Raw genomic sequence first — 22,702 nt, forward strand, 5'->3', positions numbered from 1 at the left:
GAAAATTTGGAACCTCGTAGACAGGTTAGACTAACCCTCCATTCCTGGCAGATATTTACATTGCTAAGAAGATAAAAGCATGAAGGACCCAGTCCCTGTTAAGAATCAATTTAAGAAGTATACAGGGCTAAAGCCAAATCACTGATCTTGGGACAGCCATTCCCTGCTTCTTTTAGTAGCCAAGTTCTGCAGGGAAGGGAAGTTATGGGACTCTGGCAGGTGGGGCATACCTGTTTTATTCAGAGGAGGAAATTAGATTATCCAGGATCCTTGTATGCATCTAAACATCTGGCTCTCCATCAACCATGTAAGATTTATCACCAAAGGTTTTGGTCAGAACAGGATCCCTCAAGACTGCTAGTTCCATTTACCCCCATCCCCATTTCTACCACACATACACAGTATTTATCATACTATATTTTAACAGTTAGTTTACTTCTTAAAAAAATTTTTTTTTAATGTTTATTTATTTTGAGAGAGAGAGAGAGAGAGACACAGAGCGAGAGCCAGGGAGGGGCGGAGAGAGAGAGGGAGAAACACCGAATCTTAAGCAGGCTCCAAGCTCTGAGCTGTCAGCACAGAGCCTGACATGGGGCTCGAACTCATGAACCATGAGATCATGACCTGAGCTGAAGTCAGAGGCTCAACTGACCAAGCCACCCAGGTGCCCCGCTTAGTTTACTGCTATGTGTTCCTACCACACAGTTCTGTGAAGTAAGAAACGGTCTTAATTTTGTTCATTATATCTTTAGCACCCAGCCAGCACTTAGCTGGTCTGAAACAGAGTAACTGCTCAAGAAATATTTATTGAATGAATAAATGGGGGAATCATTGAACAAACAAATTTAATAACATTAAACTCCAGGTGAAAGTAAGGAGTTTTTAAAGACATCCTTTGTGGCCATCTCTTTTTCCAAACTGTATGCTAATACGCTGTTTAGGGGTCACCTGGCACAACTTAACTTTGCTCCTATTGTGTGTGGAACTTAACCTAGACTTCATTTGTTTTCCAAGAGTTGAGAGTCATGGAATTGCAGCTAGGAAAGCCTCTTTCTTGGGTTTCTTGTTTCTTCTGAACGACAGAAGACCATGAACTGACCAAAGACAATTACAGGGTAATAGACTTTTCTTACAAAATTGATAATAGAATACGAAAGTGTGCCTGGGCCATACAAAGGGGGAAGATTAAATGGCAAACACCAAAGACAAGTACAGGTGACACAACAGGGAGGAAGAAAAAATTGCCAGGAGGCACTTTTGAGGGGAAAAGCCTATAAGGAAGAGCAGTGAAGTGGAAACCAGAACATATAAGTGAAGTTTGTTGATGTCTTTGGGAATCTGAGTTGTCTATGCAGCACCTGAAAGAAAATGAAATGAAACCTACATAGATTGATAAGACCATTTTCTGAGTTAAAGATTTTTCAGCATGCTTCCTCCTTTTCTTTATTATGTCTTTGCCAACTTGTTCTGAAGCTAGAAATAAACCAATTCTTTTGTTCCACTAAGCATCCGTTGAGCAGCACCATGGGTGAGTGAGGAAGTGCTAACTTTGGATCCAGTCATTTGAACTTCTTGGGGAAAATCAAGGTTTGAGCCATTTTGAAATTTCTCCTAGGACTTGCATTGACCCTAAGAAGATCCTGCCTCCCCAGTAATTAGCTGGGATGTTGCTTTTTTATCTGTAAGAAAAAAACAAAACTAGAAGCCCCTGGATTTTGAAATTACTACTTGTTTACTTGTTGGAAAAAGTTGATACTATGCAATTAAGTATGACCATTATTGAGTTACATGCACTTCCACGAATGTGCCATAGAATTCCCAACACCCAGACCTTCTGTCAGAGTGGAACAGACTTTGCCACCAGCCATCCTTAGGTTCCCCCTCCCTAAACTGGGGGATGTACTCTTTCTCGATGCTGACTTGGAACCCTCTTTTACCTCTGTGGTATTTTTTAAAAAAATTTTTAACGTTTCATTTTAGTTTTTGAGAGACAGAGACAGAGTGGGAGCAGGGGAGGGGCAGAGAGAGAGGGAGATACAGAATCCAAACCAGGCTCCAGGCTCTGAGGTGTCAGCAAAGAGCTTGATGCAGGGCTCAAACCCACAAACCACGAGATTATGACCTAAGCTGAAGTCGGACAATTAACCGACTGAGCCACCCAGGTGCCCCTGTTGTACTTCTAATCACATATTTATTTTTAGAATCAAGGCTTATTTAATATTTTCAACATATTTTCCAGTTTATTTGCCTATTATTGCTTCTTGCATATAACTCTTTGTTTCTAGATTCACCTTCCTTCTTACTGAAATAAAGAATTTAGCACAAACGGTTGTGAATGGATACATAACAGTTTTATTTTTAGTAGCCAGAAAATGAAAACAACCAAATGTCCTAGGTCAGTGGTTAAACAAAGTGTGGTACATCCATACTATGGAATACTACTCAGCAATGAGAAAGAACAAACCATTGATACATGCAACAAATTGAGTGAATCTCAAGGGCATTGTACGAGTCTGTTTATATATTGTTCATGAAACAACAAAATTATAGAGATGGGGAACAGACTGTCAAGTGCCAAATGTTAGGAATGTTTGGGGGATGGGTGTGACTATAAAGGGGCAGCATGAGGGAGATCTTGGTGGTAATGATAGTTCTTTGTCTTGATTAAAGAGGTGGTTATATGGATCTACATGTAATAAAATGACATAGAACTTACATACACACGGTAACAATGTCAAATTCCTCATTGTGATGCTGTACCATGATTCTACAAGCTGTAATCCTGGAGAGAAACTGGGTGAAGGGTACATTGGACTTCTCTGGTCTTTACATACCGTTTGATTTCTTTTGGGGATGTGGCCTCCTCCCCCTTCTAATTCCTAGACTGCAAGGGTATAGCAGTTTCTCTAGGCCATTAGAGGAAGTGTTTTCAGCCCTTCCCACAGATGGGGATGTTCTCCCAGGCTCTAGTAAAGGCTTTAAGCAAGAACCCAGATCTCTTTCTGGCCACATCTTTCATTTTCTTTTCTTTTCTTTTTTTTTATAATTTAACTTTATTTTTTTATTTTTTAAGATTTACATCCAAATTAGTTAGTATATAGTGAAGCAATGATTTCAGGAGTAAATTCCTTAATGCCCCTTACCCATTTAGCCCATCCCCCCCACAACCCCTCCAGCAACCCTCAGTTTGTTCTCCATATTTATGAGTCTCTTCTGTTTTTTTTTTTTTTCAACGTTTATTTATTTTTGGGGCAGAGAGAGACAGAGCATGAACGGGGGAGGGGCAGAGAGAGAGGGAGACACAGAATCGGAAACAGGCTCCAGGCTCTGAGCCATCAGCCCAGAGCCTGACGCGGGGCTCGAACTCACGGACCGTGAGATCGTGACCTGGCTGAAGTCGGACGCTTAACCGACTGCGCCACCCAGGCGCCCCGAGTCTCTTCTGTTTTGTCCCCCTCCCTGTTTTTATATTATTTTTGTTTCCTTTCCCTTATGTTCATCTGTTTTGTCTCTTAAAGTCCTCATATGAGTAAAGTCATATGATTTTTGTCTTTCTCTGACTGACTAATTTCACTTAGCATAATACCCTCCAGTTCCATCCACATAGTTGCAAATGGCAAGATTTCATTCTTTTTGATTGCCGAGTAATACTCCATTGTGTGTGTGTGTGTGTGTGTGTGTGTGTGTGTGTGTGTGTGTATATATATATATATACCACATTTTCTTTATCCACACATCTTTCATTTTCAAATGAACCTTGAAACTGAGACCCCAGCTCAGATGGTCTGTATTTATAAGGCACCTCCCACATTAGCTTCCACTTACCATTCTCTTCCTTTTTGGCACCTGAGAATTTCTTTCCTTTCAACCTCAGCTATGCATTATATTTTTGCGTGTGATATTTTATTCAGTAGTCTTGATGTTTTTAGCCTGGTTGGGGCAGGGTGGGGAGAACGGCTTATGGGGATAGAAGGCCATTTCTGCCAGTTTCTATTGTTACCCTAGCATGCAGTTTATAATTGTGTTTCTGTACTTTCCTTCCTGAGACTGAGTTCTTGAAAATGCCAGGGACCAGGACAAGCTTTTTCATCCCAGTTCTTATACACAGAAAGTGCTAATATACATGTGTATTGAATGAATGAATGACTCTCTAGAGTTCAATGGAAGAGAGCCCAAATATAACAGTTTTTTAAAGCTTATTTATCCATTTATTTTAAGAGAGAGAGAGACAGACAGACAGGTAGACATGGGGCTCAGTCCCACAAACTGTAAGATCATGACCTAAGCTGAAATCAAGAGTCAGTTCCTCAACTGACTGAGCCACCCAGGTGCCCCAAATATAAAAGTTTTTAAGTAAGATAGTTTTCAAGATTTTTTTTTTTTTTAAGTAGGCTCCATGCCCAACATGGGGCTTGAACTCACAGCCCCAAGATCAAGAGGCAGATGCTCTATTCACTGAGTCAGCCAGGTGCCCCTCAAGTTTACTTTTATTGGCTTTGAAGAACATGTATGTCATTGTGGCGCTTTGTGTAGCATAATCCCTTTAAATATAAGAAGTGCATGTGATCCGTAATATTAATTTAACAGATTTAAAGAAAGAAATAGTCTGTACAAATAAAAAAGAGGCATATAAGGGTGAGTCAAGGAGTATTTCCTCCCCTCCCCTTGTGGTCCTTACTATCCTTTTGGGTTTTAGAATTAGGAAACCAGGCATTGATAGAGAGGAGGTGTGTGATCTCAGGTACAGGGTCTCAAACTGTATTCTGCAGCGCTTAGAGTTCACAGGGTCTTCCTGTGGCTGAAGGGGGCTTAAGCCAGAGAGAAAGTGGATACACCTTTTAGGATCCCCCCACTCTCCCCTGATTTTGGCAGATTTGGAGACCCTCTGGTTCTGCTGTCAGACGCCCTGCTCAGATTGATCAGAATTCCTACCTCTATCCTAACAAGCTGTGTAGGCAAGTAAGTGTCTTAATAATCTCAGGTTCTTCAATATTAGAATGGAGATAGTAATGGTATCTAACTATGGATTTTTGACAAGATCTCGGAGCCCCTTACACATTAAGAAAGCTTTTTTATCTTTCTTATTTTTTTTGTTTTGCTTTTTACAATTCCCTCTATATAAAAATATGAACAATACTACAAAGTTCAGTATACTTTAAAGTTTTCTTCAACAAGTTTATGGCTTTGCCACCTCTATGGTAATTGTGCTATTTACAAAATCATTACAGGTTTTATTAAAAAAATACGTTTTCGTAGTGCAGTGTAGGTGGTGTGGTTGAGTTCCTGAGCAGGGGGTTTAAGGTGGCAAAATTGTGCCGTCTTTTCTCTCTGTGACTGTACTGTTAATTTCACTTAAAGATTACATCAGAAATCCAAATTTGAGGCCACTGAGGATTATAAGGTCCTTGTAGACACTGAGCATAGTAATTCTCCAGTCCTGACTCTCCCACCTGGGGTGAGAAAGGCTCTCGCTTCCCTCTCTCAGTAAGTTCAGTCCCCAGAGTGAAAGGACCCCTCATTCAGGATCCCAGATGTGGGGTGATTGTGATCCCAGAGCTGTAGCAACGCTCTGGCTGACTAACCCCCTTGTGCTGTTAGAGAGTGTAAACTGCCTGTTACTTTTCCAAATAGGTACTTTTGGTGATACCTGGCTATGGGCTTCTCCTCCACTGAGGCACTGGAGTCTGGAAGCAACCATGGCCAAGAGCCTTCAGCAAACAACTCAAAGCCATCAGCTTGCCCACCTCCTTCCCACCCTCCCCTGGCCCCCAGTGATCATAAGCAGAGAAGAAGGGTGTGCCTGTTTAGTGGGACTGACCCTGGCTGTTTGAAAATGCCCTGTGTGTCTCTCTGAACTTAGCTTCTAAGGGTACGTATCACAGCTTAGAGACACAGACAGAAGAAAATGGATCACAGAGAGAAGGCAGCATGCGTTTATTTCTAAGCCATTTCTAAGGCCTGGCTCTACTTAGAACTTCTGTGATTTTCACCAAATCACCCGACTACTGTGGGCCTCACTTTCTTCATCTGTAAAATGAGAAGACCATACCATATTAAAGGCTTAATGTTTGTTTGTTTGGTTTTTGGTTTAGAGCATTGAAGACTTTTCCACAATATCTGATACGTAAAAGAGAGAAACAGAAAATTGTTCCTGACGAAGGAGGGCCTAGAGCCCTGTCCTCTTGTCCTCTCTCCCCCTACATCCTGTAATGTCCCACAAAATCTTGTGGGTGCAAAAAACAGAATTATAGCTAAGGCACACCCAGATACAACATTCTGGGACTCAGGGTCTCTGGTCAAGGAGGGCCATGGGATAGACATTTGTTCCCTCACACTTGGCCTTTGTGACCATTGGGCTGGCCTCTAGTCTCTGGAGTATGCTGGTTTATGTCTGTGTAACGTCACGTATCCCTGGATCAGGATACAGGATGTGGCATGGCTGGGTGCTTCTTATAAGAGCTTCCACATCCTGTGAACGTTGGGTCTCCACCTGCCAACTGCTGAGATGAACCAGTAATCCTTTCAGAGAGCACAGGCTTTTATCAATGAGGAGGATTCAAGGCTTATTTTTTTTTTCCTTTCCTCCAAATAACACTCCCACTGTTCAGGCTTAAATACCAAAACCTTATGGTTTGCAGAATCCGTGCCAAGAAGTCAATCATCAGTGAAACTGCAAAGATAATAGCTCCTATTGATTAAATCGGGAGAAGAATGGTTTGCCCTCCTGCAGGGGTCAGGGAAGATAAGGGCTGGAGTTTTCTAAAACATGCTTGATTTTCCTAAATTGGATAAAAGTACATAAAAACACTTATGTTCTTAAGAGAACTGGTGACCAATTCGGGAAAACCTCACAAAAATGAAAAGATTGGCTTAGATTAGTAAGGCATGAGAAATACAGAGTCTTTTCTAAAAGCATGGAGAATGTGTTATTTCAAACCTCGACAGTGAAGTAGCAGCTAACAGGAGTATGTCCACGTAGAGGATGGCTATTATCTGCCTTACTAGACAGAGAGGAAGTCACAAAAGATCTTCAGTGCTCACACTATGCTGGACACTGTGCACGACCCTTTTGGACCACAGTCTAATGTAATCCTTACCACAGTCCTGTGAGGTGGCTTTCATTGTCCCCATTTTACAGATGAGAAAATAGAGGTCAAAAGATGTTAAATAACTTGCTTATGATCACAAAATTAGTAATTTAGCTATTCAACTATCTACTAATTGGTGCATATTAATTTGCTCTTACCACAATACTCTTACACAAAGAGATGTTGCCAGTCTGGTATGAAATGTCCTTGGAAATATCTCCTCCTTTTGCCATGATGAGGAGGTAGGAAAGAAGCTGAATCCATTAGTGGAGATCCTACATGGTCAAGGCTGATGGTTGTGTCTCCCTCTAAAGCTACTACTAACCTTTGACTCCATGGAGTCAAAGCTGAGATGTACTGAATTTTTCTCACATATAAGTCAATCTTCCTTTTGGGGGAGGGGAAGCTTCTTAAACATCATTTTTTTGTGTGTGTGAGGGAGAATTGCGAACATTAAACTTTTCACATAAAATAATCACCCTTTCTTTTAAAATATATGGCCTTGGAAGATAATATTTTTTAGGAAGGTTATTCATATTTAAAAATATTTTATCTGTTTTTATTATCATTCTATCGAGAAGCTGAACATGTGGTTATCTGAAGGAATAGATCTTGAGGCCGAGTACAGAATTCCTCAGAATCATCACAATCACTAAATGAGCTTGCGAATTGAAATTATCTTTGCCATAGTCTAAGAACCGAGTAGTAATTAGTGTCCAGGGACACATGGGGAATTATTTTACTGTTAGCAGTGCCAAGAAACTATTCATTTGTCATCGGTCCCAAATTATACTCAATCAGCAATTCAAAGTCAGGTTAGAAAAACCAAGGGACATAGAGCTAACTTTCTATAAAAATTAATACTGTAAAATGAAACCTATATTTCTGGCAGTTTAACCGTGAGCAGCAGTAAGATGAAGCTATGAAAATATTGAATGTAAATGCCGTCAAGATCTGCCTTAATCCCACCACTTCCCCACCTTTTGCTTCTTTGCCTGAAATGCTGCCTTGGCTGCCATGCTTCTCTTCCCAAGCTCCCTGAACTCTGGGTATTGGAGTGCTTGATGAGCCCTTTTGGAAGGTGAACCACAGTAGTCCATAATACTGCAAACAAGGGGCCATTATTCAAAGAGCCAAAGTAGGTGGCAATAGGAACAGGGTTAAGCGGAGCTGTGGTTGGAGTCCTTCATGGAGGGCCCTCAGATACAGACAATTAGCTTTTCCTCATGAAGTCACCTGCATGAAATACCCATTCCTAGGACAAGTGGTTAATACCAGAAGCCCTGCCTTCTACTGTGGTTTTGTGTTAAGCATTTTTCCCACCTGGGATGCTGTTTTCTTTTGCTTTTCATATTTTGCAATCTTATATGATTTGAGGTTCCTGCCATACTGTGCACCTGACTTCAGGTCCCCTTTAAAGAATCTGTGCCATTTTTAGCTCAGGACGTAGGAGGGGACTGGGGCCACTTGCACTGAGGAGGGTATGCGTGGTTTGTCTACTTTCTTTCCCACCTGCTGCTGGGACAGGGCAAGTCAAGGAGGTCTGCACAAACCAAACAACCCTTTTGTCTCTGCTGTAGGTGGCAGGTTGATCAGAGACCCAGTAGACAAACTAGAAGTGGGTCTTTGCAAGGTCTCAGTGGATAAACATCCTGTTCTTGACAAAGCTCACTGACTATGGTGTGTGATTTCTATGGCCAAGTGGCAGCCAAGCCCTATCAGTAAATAAGGAAACAGTAGAAAGTGTGCTTATCTAGGTAAAAGGTGAAGCCAGAGAGAGGTAAGATGAAAAACAAATCAGGTTTCACAGACCTGAGTACCAGGTAGCATGAGCTACTAGGAGATATGTAGGCAATAGAAACAGACCTGGATTTGAATCCCAGTTCTTCCACTTACTAAAAAGTTCACCTTGCATTTCAGATCCATTTTTAGTGTCTACCTAGAGCACTGTACTAGAAAGACTCTAAGGCAGATCTCAGGTTTAACAGGCAAAAAGAGCCATAATTGATTAATGATGTCTGTACCAGATTGAAGGAAGGAAAATGGATTCATGTGGGTCATTATCTAATGTTGTAAGCACTGAGTTCTCCAAGATTCTGCTCAATACTAAAGTTCTGTATGTACTAAAGTACGTGTGTGTGTGTGTGTGTGTGTGTGTGTGTGTGTGGTCCAAGGGGAGGTTAATGCAACCCTATTAAAATGTGCATGACATCATCATGGCTTAAAATTTCAAAAACAACAATAAAAACATCATTTGTATATTACAGTCTATTACTGCTGTAGAGTTTTTAAATCTTCATAGTGTCTTATGCCCTTTCTGTTGTTGATTTGCAGGTTTGCTTTAATTTATGGTGGTTTTGAAAATTGTCTTTTGAGTTTAGTTACCTCACATGACTCTCATATTCAAAAACTTAGCTTTCATTTGTCTTGACTCTAAGTTTCAATGTAGAGAAATAGATTTCTCCATTAATAGAAACGCTATCAATTCACAAACACAGCAAGTGAAATCAGCAGAAAGAGCGAACTTAGTTCTCATTTTTCATGGAAAGACTATTGAAAGAATATGAATATTGAATAAGAGTGATCTTCTAACAAGAAAAGGAAGAGTTGATGTTTGATAACGTTCAGTCATTTCTGCAGGTTTAGTTTGTTTTGTTAATGAAATCTTTGTATTTTAATTTTCAAGCCCGTGTTTTAAAGAAAAAAAAACAACAACAACACCTCTTTGAATCTGGCCTACAGATTGCTCATCTGAATAGACTCTGTAATGCAGGCGCCTCTGCCTGGCAAGCAGAGCGGCTGTTCAGTTTAATAAGCTATGGGATTGCAGTGGTCTCTCTCAGAAGGCAGTGCCTTTGGAAATCTCCTGTAATGCTTCTAACAGCCCATAAGTTACTTATATATTTAATATCACCCTTGTCTTTCTCCCCTCCCTTCTTTTTCTTTCCAGAAACAGAGTTGTCAGTCACTGCTGAGTTAGTGCCTACCTCATCATGGAACATTTCAAGTGAACTCGACAAAGGTACACAATGGGGATGCACTGGGGAGGAGGAGGGGGGAGGCGTGAAACTCCATTTTTAATCCTGGCATGGCCTTCTTTGAAATCAGCTGCTTTTTAGATCATTAGAAGGAGGTGGGGGCCAAAATAAACCCCTTGCTTACTTTGTGATTATTTAATATTTGATTACTTGGAATTCTATGATTTCTGGAGAGGGTTTTTTTTTTTCCTCTTTCCTTTCCCTTCTTCCTCTAAAATGTTCCATATGGTAAAAATGCTTCAAGATGTGAAATAGGGTTGTTTCTGACCTTCCTGACATTGCATCTAGTGGATCTTATTTAGGGGATTTGATTCTGCCTGAGCCAGGATTGATCAGAGCTGTTTGCTGGGTGACCTTTTACAGTGAGTATTTGATGTGCTTGCAGGGTTCAGGGCAGAGTATTTGGAATGTTTGTAATTGCCTGTGCGTACAGATGGCAGCTTCCTGTGTGCATGTGGGGAACAGGTTCCTGCTATGAAGTTGTTGTAGTATTAATTAAGCTCCACCATATGCTAAACTCTGGTTACTCGATAGAGACCCTGTGTTCTGGAATGGTAAATCAGGACACCTTCAAAGCCCCTGCAATGTGGCTCATCTTACCTTCTAGCCTTATTTCTCTTTAGCCCCCTTTATATCCTTTTATGCATCTCCAGCAAAATTTATATTTCTTCTTATATACCCTGTGCTTTTCTGCCTCTCTCCTTTTGCCTAAGCTATTCTTTCCATCTGAATCACCCCTTTTTTTCTTTGCCAGTGCCCGTTTTCTCCCTTCTGCATGCCACAAATTACTTATCCTTCAAGACTGAAAACAACACATTCTATATTAGCCACAGTCTTATCTAATCCCTCAGCAGGAAGTGGCCTTTCCTTCTTTGGAACTCCCATAGACCTTTTCTCTGTTCTTAACATTTTCTGTGTTATATCATGGTGATTTATACACCTGTCTGTCTCATTCTTATGCCTGAAAGCTCCTTGTAAATAGGATTTCTATCTTATTCTCGTTCTTGTTCTTTTTTCTTTGTCTCCATTGCAAAATCTAACACAGACTCTTGTTCATAGGAATCCTCAATAAATGTGTGGAATAATGAGTGACAACTTAGGCCATATATGTGGATGGACACCTCTGTATATATATGTGCAAAACGTGCAGCAAACTTATTCTACTTTACTTCAGGCATGATTCTAGGTTCTGGGATTATAGTGATAAAAGCTCAAAAATCATTGTCCTTTATGTCAGATGCCTTTTATAATCAGCTCTCTTTTGTCTGCTCATGTGTTCACTGCGAGTTGTATTTCCTCTCTGAGGAGAGAGAACCTTATAAAATAGTAATAGGCAAGGTTATTCTGAGCTGAGATCAAGAGTCAGATGCTTAACCAACTGAGTCAACCAGGTAACCCGTATTCTGATGGTTATATTTTATTAGGCATTTTAGGGTGGCGGGATAAGGTGAAATATCTTTTCACTTTAAGTAGGAGGACATTTAGAATAATTTTCTATTGTTAAATTTACTTTGGACATTCTTTTTCTACTTTAGGATTGGAGCAGGGACTGTATATTATTCCCTTCCATGTCCTGCACTAGGCACAATGCCTAGGAGGCAATAGATTGTCAACAAATATTTTTACATTTTTTTTAATGTAAAAGAAGACGTAAAACACACTAAATCTTAACTCAGTACTCACTATGTGACAAGTACTGTGCAAGGTGCTTTCAAGAATGTGAACTTGGGGTGCCTGGCTGGCTCAGTCGGTAGAGCATCCACCTCTTGATATCAGGGTCATGAGTTGAAACCCCACATTGGGTGTGGAACCTACTTAAAAACAATGTGAACTTAATCGGCAAGCTCTTTATGGCACCAACAGTAAAAATGATATCATTGTACACTACATGTTGTTGATCAGGTTCTAATTATGGCTATAAAAGAACATCAGTATCTGCTAAAAAGGCAGCAGAGCCACCAGTCAAGAATCTAGCTTGCCAGACTTTGAATTTCTACCAGACCAGGACTGTAATTAGCAGTGGTTGCCCTTCAAGAAAGTAGTGTCAATAGTAGTGAACCTGCTTGCTACAAAGCTGGACTAAGGCAAACTTTTTGTGTGTTCAACATGAGCCTTCCAGAGGGCATGGATGGCTTTCCAGAGCTTCTTGGTATCATATTTCTCTAGAAGATAATTAGTATATGGTCTTTCATTCCCATTTAGAGTGAGAGAGAACTGATTAATTCTTTTATTCATCAGCCAAATCTTTTTTGCTTCCTACTCTGGTCTGGGCACTGTCTGAAAAATTAGTAGTGAAAGATGAATGAGACAAAGGTCTCTGTCCTCTGTGAACACAGAGTCAAGTGGAAAGGACTGGTATCTAAATGTATAATCAAAGCCTTCTGGTCAATTTGTTAGATTGAGCTGTCAAGGCACATTCCCCCCTGATTACAGAGAGATGCTGATGAAAATATACAATGTAAAAAAAAGATCATTGCCAGGCTGGCACACAAAAAAGATAAATCTCCAGGTGCCAGAAGAGCAAACTCAATGGTAGAGCAATGATCAGCAAGAAGGAATTAAAAGATTTTATAAAAATATGGGCAATGAGTATGGTTCTTAGGGGCTAGAGTTTCAATACACTTTGGGGATCAGAACTGAGGCCATAGGAAACCACCTCACTGCTTAAGCTGTTAGTGAGGACCAAGCATGCAAGAAGGAGAATTCTGCTGAGGATATGTGTGGCAGTCCACAAACCACCCTGGGACATTGGGATCACTCACAGGAAATACAAGCCCCAACCTGTGCTGTACGGGGGTTGGGGGTTGAAGTTCTTCTCATGTAGTATACAAGCCACAAACCAAGAAGATAATGTAAAAACTTGGTCTGGAATTGATTAAACTCTGAGACCCTGACAGGGGACAACCTAAAACCAGCTCACAAACTGTCTCACCATCACAGTACGTGTTCCGTTCCCACCAAAAACAAAAGTTCTAAAATCAAAACCACTAAATAAGACCGGCAAACTCCTACTGATGTTAAGTTTACTTTTAAAAATTATAGTACATGCAAGAGAAGAATAAAAGAAAGCCACCATTAGCAAGAGCCAGTAGACAAAACACATGGAAAAGCTCATACTTGGAAACTAAAGACAATAGACCAATTTGAGAGAGAATGTATATTTAAAATATTTCATGGGAGGGGTGGCTGGGTGGCTCAGTTGGTTAAGCGTCCTACTCTTGATTTTGGCTCAGGTCATGATCTCAGTTGTGAGATCGAACCCCACTCCAGGCTCAGCACAAAGTGTGGAGCCTGCTTCAAATTCTCTCTTTCTCTCTCTCTCTCTCTCTCTGCCCCTCCCCTGCTTGTTCTCTCTTTCTCTCAAAATAAATAAACGTTAAAAAAAAGTTTCATGGGAGGGGAGCTTGAGTGGTGCTCAGTCGGTTAAAGTTGTGACTTTTGATTTCAGCTCAAGATCTCACAGTTCGTGAGTTCGAGCCCTACATCAGGCTCTGCACTGACAGCTCAGAACCTGCTTGGGATTCTCTTCCCCTCTCTCTCTCCCTTTCTCTGTGCCCCTTCTCCACTCATGATCGATCTCTCTCTCTCTCTCTCTCAAAATAAATAAACATTTAAAAAATGTTTCATCGGGGGGGCACCTGGGTGGCTTAGTCGGTTGAGCGTCTGACTTCAGCTCAGGTCATGATCCCACAGTTTGTGAGTTGGAGCCCCACATCAGGTTCTGTGCTGACCACTTGCTCAGAGCCTGGAGCCTGCTTCAGATTCTGTGTCTCTATCTCTCTCTGCCCCTCCCCTGTTCATGCTTTGTCTCACTCTGTTTCTCAAAAATAAATAAATGTAAAAAAAATTTTTTTTTAAGTTTCATGGGAAACTTTATACATATGTACATACATAAAATTTTTTGTGGAGATGAGGAAATAGAAGCCATAGGTCAAGTACAAGATAGTATGATTTTTCAAAGTAGATTTTAAAATAACTATGTAGAAATTCTGGAATTGAAAAATAGAGTTATAGAAATTACAAGTTCATCAAGTGGGTTAAACAGTGGATGCATTCAGCTGAAGAGGGAAATAGTGAACTGGAAGACAGATTTGAGATAATATGGCAGTTAAGAGAACAAACTCTGGGACGGAGGTAACTAAGTTTGAATCCTGTATCTGCTACCTACATTCTATGTGACTCTGAGCAAGCCACTCAACTGATCTGTGCTTTGGTCTTCTCATTTGTAAGATGAGATAATAAAGGGTAATGACTTCATATGGTTGTTGTGAAAGTTGACCTGGCTAGCAAATCTGATAAACTAATTGGAGAGTAAGAAGTAACAGCTGGTTTTGGTTAATATGATTATTACTTTGGGCTTTATAGTAAAAAAAAAATCATAGGTACTTTGGCAGGCTTGTAGGGAAAGCATATTTTAGAGATTTTAGATCTTGTTCAACCAGCCCACACCCGTTCTGGCCTTCCATATGTGAATGTTCACCCACACCAGCACCACACTTCTTAGCTTGATGATCAAGATTCTCCATGGGCTTACCTCTGCTGATTCCTCTCACCTATCCCTACCCCCATACTTTAAATACTTATCTTTTCTTTAAGTTTTTTATTATTTATTTTGGGAGAGAGCCAAGTGGAGGGGCAGAGAGAGGAGAGAATCGCAAGTGGGTTCTGTGCTGTCAGCACGGAGCTCAATGCAGGGCTCAAACCCTGAACTGCGAGATCATGACCTGAGCCAAAATCAAGAGTTGAAGAGTCGGACACTCAACCAACTGAGCTACCCAGGGCCCTACTTTATACTCCACTTATTTCAACAACCTGCTTCTAATTCCCTAAATATCTGGTTCTACTTCAGTCTCTGCACCTTTGTTCATGTAGTTTCTTCTGACTGGATTGCCTCTAACCTCATTCTCCTCCTGGCTAACTCCTTCCTTACTTAAGCAGTGCCTTAAGCATTCCCTCACCCCCTTTTTCCCACAGGGCTTCTAATGGGAATAGTGCTGAATAAGATAGGCTGTATCCCTACTTTGCTGGACCTTGTATTCTAGAGAGAGAGATGATGAATGAATGCTTTCATCAGTCTCATCGACCATGCCATCAACAGTGCCCCTGAATGCTTCATATGTGGGCTACCATATCACCCCATGTCTATCTTGATCACAGTCCTTACCATGCTGTATTGAAATTATCTATTTTGTGCCTGCCTTTTTTAAAGTCAGGGGCTCTTTTATCTATTGGCATGTTCTTATTGCCCAACGCAATGTATGGTATGCAGTAGGAAACATGATGCTAAATTGTTTGGGTTCGTATCTCAGCTATGTCAATTCATAGCTGCTGCAGGTGAATACCTACTGTGTGTGAGGCACTTGCTAATAAGCATGTTGCATGCATCATTTGAATTCATACCACCTTGTATGGTAGAAGAGAAAGGCAACTGAGGCGTATCAGGCTTAAAGGAGTTGGCTGAAGGGCACCCGTGGTGAGTGGGAGTGCCAGGATTTCCACCAAAGCCTCTAGGCCAAGTCCAGGGATCCATGTTCAACATGGCAGCTGGTTACACTGTCTCCTATGCATTCATATCCCCTCCTCCTGTGGGGTAAGTTCCATCACATGCAGAAGCAGTAAAATAAACCCCATCGTTTGATATTCTTTAATGTCTTTCTCTTCACCTAGCTGCTCTGTTCCACCTATCAACTCCACCCTGGTTCCCCGGCCTCACTCAGGTCCTGTTTTTCTGTTAAATGAGTCCAGTCAGTGGCATTAAACAGTTACCTGTTTATCCTTTCCAACAGGAAATGAAATTTAAAAGAGACAAGGCCACCCGGGAAGAGCCGTTGAAAGCTACTATTGATGGGGCAGGGGGGTAATTTCTGAAACAAATGCTTTAGAACCAAGTACCTTCTAAAATAAATGGATCTACAGGGGCCCAACCTCAGCTTCCCTAGGGGGGGTTTGGGATGGGGTGTGATGAGGGCCTCTTTCCCCTTCTTCCATTTTCAGTCACATGAGGTCTCAGAGGTTCTCTGTAGAAAGCCAAATGTTTCTTTTGGAGAAAGGACTGGAAATTGCACCCGTAGGTAGCAGAAAGGGAGGGAGCCTCCTACTTAAAAAAATACTGAGGCCTGCTTCCAACTGTAAATAGTTCTCTGTGCTGACAGACTAGATTTGGGGGTATTTTTGTCCTGGTTTGCTTTTTTAAATGGAGACCTGGCTTTCTCTACTACCTTAGAGCTTTACACATAGTAGGGAAGTATACAGTGTGGTTCTTATGAGCATGAGATCTGGAGTCACTAGGATTCTGAGCTTCGTTTTGCTCACCTCTGGAGTGGGGGCATTTGTATCCATCACCTAAGACTTTTCCTGGCCAACAGACACATCTATGGGCCACACTTGTGTGTTGTGCCAAGGGCATCTGTTTGCATGGTCATAATAGACAGATGGATACATGCTGGCCTCAGTCCCTTAGCCCACCTCTTCCCTGAGAGCTTGACTGTAAAGAAATGTGACCAGGTTCTCTGGTTCAGGAGTGATTGCTTCCTCTTGTCCCCTTTTTCTGTTACTGGATTTATCCGTGGCACTTAGAGAGTCTATTTAAATGATAGTGACTGGCCTATAGTTTGGACCTTAGTTCACAGCTAGCTCAAATGAGGTAGCTGCATGCTTTTCTTATGCTCCTGATTGTATGGATTTGGAGCAGTGGCAGCGGGTGAAGAACAATGTAAGGATGAACTGGATCAGGAGTGTTAGTACTTGGCAGGCTCAAGAACAGTCCCCCTAGGACTGGGGTCTCTGAGAGCTTATGTCCCATCTTCAGAACTGGTAGTTGGTTGGAAAAATTCCTCGTGGAATCCCTCGGGTGGCCCTGCAATGTTTAAGAGGCCTCAATTCAGCAGGTGTCAGCCTTGTTGGGCAGGAAGACCATCCTCTGCCCATTGAGGTCTTTCTAGCTGGACTTAGAATCAAATTAACATGAGACAGATTAACAGGAGAAAATCAAATTTAATAGGTGTAATCCACACAGACATGAGATTCTAAAGACAATGAGGCAACATGAAGCTTATAGAAGCTAAGGAGAGGGGTAGGGCCTAAGGATACAAAAAGGAGGAAGGCCATTGTGCAGGAAGGTGAAAGGAGATGTTTAGAAAAACAAGATTGCCCTATTATGCAGATAAGTTTCTTAGGTAAAGGGGAGTCTCTGTTAATAGCTCTCTTCCTGTTGCAGGCTGTCTTCTCCAGTGTAAATTTAAGCAGTTGAGGATCAGGAAGAGAGCTTTTCCCACATCTGCTGGGTTTTGATTACCTTTAACTCAAAATAATGTCCATGCCACAGTGGCCCATCTTGGGGCAGCCTATTCTTGGCTCCTACAGCCTCAAGCAACATCTTCCTAATACTGATAGTAGCATTTTCTTCAAAGAACAGATATCATCTTGCCAAAATCAGTAACAGAAACACTTGGAGCCTCTGGAACCTCATATGGAAAATGGGAGAAGAGGCATCAACCCCAAAGGTTCTAAGAGTTTAAGAAGTATGAAGCCCCATCGCCCTCTCCAGTACAGATGGGCGCTTGTTTCTGGTAGTTCTTGTGCTTTCCACTCCTCCTCCTTATGCCCAAGGGGAGGGAAGTATAATATGGGAAAGAACACGTGACAAGGAACCTAGAATCTGGTCCCAGTTCAAGTCTGCCAACAGGTCAGCGATCTGTCAAGTAAGCTCTGGACCTCAGTGTTCTCATCTGTAAAAAGGGAGGTATCCACCCTCGTTCTGGCTGCTTTACCCATTATGAGGCCCCAGTGTTGCATGGTCTAGAACAGTAGTCAGTAGACACCTGTGGCTATTTGAATAGTTGAAATGTGACCAATCCAAAATGAGATAGATGTAGTATAAGTGGAAAACACTCAGTGGATTTCAAAGGCTTGGCATGATAAAAGACCTTAAGGTATCTTATTAATAATTTTCATACCGACTACACGTTAAAATGATAAATATTCGTGTATTGAACTAAGTGAAATATATTGTAAAATTAATTTTACCTAATTCTTTTTATTGTGGCTGCTAGACAATGTAAAATTACACATGATCTTCCTTGGGTAGCTTGTGTTATATTTCCATTCAAAGGTGCTGCTCTAACGAAAAAACAGCTGAAATCTTAGGTAAATATCCGAGCCCGTGTTTCCTCCTTATAGCATGAAGAGATGTTCTATTGTCCAGTCCAGCTTTAAAATTCTCGGAACTACTTTTCATGAAAAGAAATTTTTCTAAAAGTGATTCTGGATGTGTATATACTACTTTAAAATATCTAAGTGTAAGGGATTATTGTTACTAATTATAATCTGATCATTAACTTTAAAAAAAAAAAAGGCAATATTTTGAGTAAGGTCCCTTTTGTGGAGAAAAATTTTCAAATTAGAAGTCCGAAGCACAGGACTGGGTACTTAGTCGGTTGAGCGTCCGACTTCAGCTCAGATCATGATCTCCCAGTTCTTGGGTTCAAGCCCCAAGTTGGGCTCTGTGCTGACAGCTCAGAGCCTGGAGCCTGCTTCAGATCCAGTGTCTCCCACTCTCTCTGTCCCTCCCCAACTCGCGCTGTCTCTCTCTCTCTCAAAAATAAATAAACATTAAAAAAAATTAAAAAAAGAAGTCCGAAGCACAAAGGGATTATACTTCTATAATTACATAAAGGACAGGGGCAGAATCCCAGAGCAGCTCAGGAAATTGCAGCTTTGGGGCAATAGTTGGGCAGATTCAAACAGGGCCCTGAGGATCCATCATTGCACTCTTTCAAACTCCACCTTGCACTGCTCTCCCATGCCCGCTATGCACCAGATGCACTTGCTTCCTTTAGGCTTCTCCAGCAAGACAAGCTCTTTTCTTGGCCAGGGGCATTTGACATGCTGTTCCTTCTACCCAGAATCCTCTTTCCTTTTTTCAGATCTTGGGCACAATTGCCATCCACTCAGATAAGCTCTTCCTGACCATACAAAGCTAGTCTCAACCATGAGTTTCCTTTTCTGTAATAGGGGTTAATTAAAAAGAAAAAATCTGTTCTAGGCCTGGAAGCAGTGAGAAGAATATCTTCTTGATAGGAAAGTAGGGGGCTGCTTGCCAGCTCTGCTGGGTCTGCTTTGTCCCTTGCTAACTAACTATCCCTTGTTAGTTATGTCCCTTCACCTAGAACCCAGGATGGGAGCATGTGACGTGAAATCAGTTCCCCTCCAAACAAGCTCTGCTCTCCAGGACTCTTATTAATCTGTTTTACTTGATAAGTCTATTTTTTTTCAGTGAAGGAACCTCCAAAATGAGGCCTATGGAATTCTGTCATAAAATACAGGGAAAATGCCCCTTTATGGTCAATTTTGCTTCTGCAAATCCTGCTCAAAGGGGAGGGGCTGCCGGTGGGCACCACCACAGGAGCAGAAGGGTAGCCTTACCACTCAGGGGTCTTTCCAGCTCCAGCTCTTGGTGCCAGAGCTTAGGATGTCCCACAAAAGACCAGCTTGGCTGTGAGAGGAGAACAGAGCTCCCTGCTCCCAGCAACTACGGCCCAGTTGAAGAAGAGGAACAATCAAACAAGCTTGGAAATGTTTATGCTCCTGTTTTTACCATTTAGAATTGGGATAGAGATGAATCTACCTCCTATCATGGGTCTCAGATTCCTTACTCCCTTGGTACCACTTGCGGTAGTTGCTGGCTAAGATCAGGCACACTCTTGGACACATAATAATCGGGAGGCAACAGAGAAAGAGTTTCTTGATTTGCTCAGGCCATCCTTTTCCTTGCCAGCATGTCTTTTAGTTTGGATTCAAACCTGCCTGCTAAGGGAACCTACTCTTCACCCACTTCAGAGATGGTATTGGAGTTTGGTCTCAGGGTTCTTCTAGAAATTTGTGGACTGAGGTCCTGTTCGAAGAGATCATAGGCCTTTCTAGTCCCGGGCCTATGGCTTTGGTCAAGCTTTGCTCAAAAACTCATAGGGACTTTTAGACTTAGAGGCCTTTTGGCTAAGGGCAGGAGAAGGATGATCATAGAAAGTGCTTTGCCATCTGGCTCCTGCCTCAGCTCCCACAGATCCTGACCCTCTGCTCCTGCTTGCTGTGTTGTAGAACCAAACCAGTAATTGTTTCCCACCTTATTTCAGGACTCTGTGAAAATTTTGGTGCTTGCCCTGATGAGAGTACCCTTCTCAAGCTTTTGTCATCCCTGTAAACCCCGTTCAGACCTCACCTCTTCAAAGAAGCCTTTCCTGACATCATAGGTGACCATGCCTTACTCCGTAGGGGATGTGAGGAAGCCCCCCCCCCACACTGCTGGGTGATGCTTATTTTCATGTTTTTCCTCTCCTTCCCTTCTTCCTCATGCAAGAAATACTCACTAAGCATCTTCTTCATTTTAACAAGAGGATCTTCTTTGGAATGTCCTCATGGATCTTCCATTCTTATCAGGAGGGCCAGCTAGGAGGAGCATTGTGGAGAGTGGGGGCAGCAGAACAGCTTGCCAGGAATCTTGAGACAGCAATTATGTCTTATTTATGTGTCCCTGTAGCTCCGACTCTAGTACAGGTGTTTGAATACATAGAGAAATAAACAAGTGAGTAGTGGAAAACAGAACACCAAAGTTGAAAGGTACTTTAGAGTCATTGTTTGCAAACTTCGGTGGGCATCAGAATCACCTGGGAAGACCCAGGTTCACTGAAGCAGAGGAAACCCTAATCCTCTGTATCTTCACCAACTTCCTGGGTGATTCTGATGCCCACCAAAGCCTGAGAACTGCTGAGAGAGCAGTAGCTCTTAACCTCAGCTGTAATTGTAATTATCTGGGGAGTTTTAAGAGTTATTAATATCAGGGTCTGTCGCTCACCCCAATTCTGATTTCGTTGTTCTATACAGTCTGTACTTGAAAAGTTTCCCAGGTGATTCTAGCTTGCAACGAAGTTTGAGGACCAGTGTTTTCAAGTTCTTCCAGGCTAATCTGCACCGTAGTTGGCTTCTTCCATAACGTTCTCTAACAAGTGATTTATCCATGTGCAGAAGCTTGGAACTTTCTCCACTTCTGTCCTTAATTTTCTGAGGTGGTATAGAGAAGAACTGGGTTTGGAGGAAGAAGCCCTTGGTGTATAATTTAAACTCTGTGGCTAACTCAGGTTCTTGAAAATTGAGCTTTGGTTAAATGGGGTGTAAATGGAGAGAATACCCGTCTTCCACTATTTTGAGTACCGAATGTAATGACATGTAAAAGGGCTGAGCTCAAGTCCCTGCCCTGTTAAATAAATAGAGAGATAAATAGATAGATACTAATACTGAAAACATTTTTAAATGTCTGAATGGGTTGCCATAACTCCATCACTTCTTCTCTATGGCCTTCAGGAGTAATACCTCCCTGCCCCCATCTATTGAGGGCTTTTCATCTGCCATAAGTCATGTTAAGAGACTTATATGCATTGTCACACTTAATCCTCATAATAATTCTAAGAGATAGTGTGTCCATTTTGCAGATGGGGGGGGGGGAAAGCCTTTGAGAAGTGTCATGGACTGAATGGTGCCCCCCACCCCCACAAGATATGTCCGTGTCCTAATTCCCAGAACCTATGAGTTTTACCTTATCTGGAAAAAGGGTGTTTGTAGATGTAAATTAAGGATGTTGAGAAGAAATTATCTTGCATTATCTGGGTTGGCCCTAGATACCTGCAAGTGTTTTCATAAGATAAAGGCAGAAGGAGATTTCATACAGACCCACAGAGCAGAGGGTGATGTGAAGACTGGAGAGAGGCAGCCACAAGCCCAGGAATGCTGGGGGGCCCCGGAAACTGGAAGAGGCAAGGAATGGATTCCTTCCCAGAGCCCCTAGGGGGATCATGGTCCTGTCTGATTTTGGACTTCTAGCCTCAGAACTGAGAGTGAATACATTTCTGCTTTTTTAAGCCACAAAGTTTGTAGTAATTTGTTACAGCAACATCAGGAAACTGATAAAAAACAATTTCAGCAATTTGCCCAAAGTCGCAAAGCCAGGAAGCCAGAATTCAAACCCATGTCCTTGACCAGTATACTGTATGGCCTCTAACTGAATTGGAATTTGTAATAAAATTCCTTAGATTCATTTACTCAGAAAATGGTTATTGGTTATTGGTTATTGGTTATTGGTTATTGGTAATTGGTTCAAAGCCTGTACTGGGGGCTGAAGATGTACTAGTGAACAAGACAGAAACAGTCTGTAATTTAGTGGAAGAGAGACTTTAACAGTGAATTTCACATATACTAAAAATAATTTCATTTTAGCAGTGAGAGATGCTTTAAAGGAGAAGTATGAAAACACACCTACATAAAAACAGCCTGTTACCCTGGAACAAAGGATTTTCACATCCTCCCTGCCTAGGCCCTACTAATAGCCACCTGAGGTAGGAGTCAGTCCTTCGTCTTCTCTGGCTTGTCTCCTGGGAACTACCGTGCCTCTATCTCTGTTTTAGCCCTCCTGAGCTTGCAGGAGAAGTTAGCCCCCAAACAGGGCAAGTCCCTCGTTGGGATAAGGACCCACAACAGGAGGAAGGCAGTGAGGCCTTCAGCAGGCAGTGAGCTCTGCAATCCATTACA

General features: G+C 41.8%; 1 protein-coding gene across 1 annotated transcript in view; it reads left to right on the top strand.

Moving 5' to 3' along the window:
• Nucleotides 1-22,702, top strand: part of ROR1 (receptor tyrosine kinase like orphan receptor 1) — a 399,613-nt gene that overhangs the window by 219,927 nt on the left and 156,984 nt on the right. The window contains exon 2 of the mRNA XM_045477675.1: nt 10,039-10,110. Within this exon, the coding sequence (XP_045333631.1) occupies nt 10,039-10,110 (72 nt within the window). The remainder of the gene's footprint in view (nt 1-10,038; nt 10,111-22,702) is intronic.

Source organism: Leopardus geoffroyi, chromosome C1 (assembly GCF_018350155.1).
Source record: "Leopardus geoffroyi isolate Oge1 chromosome C1, O.geoffroyi_Oge1_pat1.0, whole genome shotgun sequence".
Taxonomy (NCBI): Eukaryota; Metazoa; Chordata; class Mammalia; order Carnivora; family Felidae; genus Leopardus; species Leopardus geoffroyi.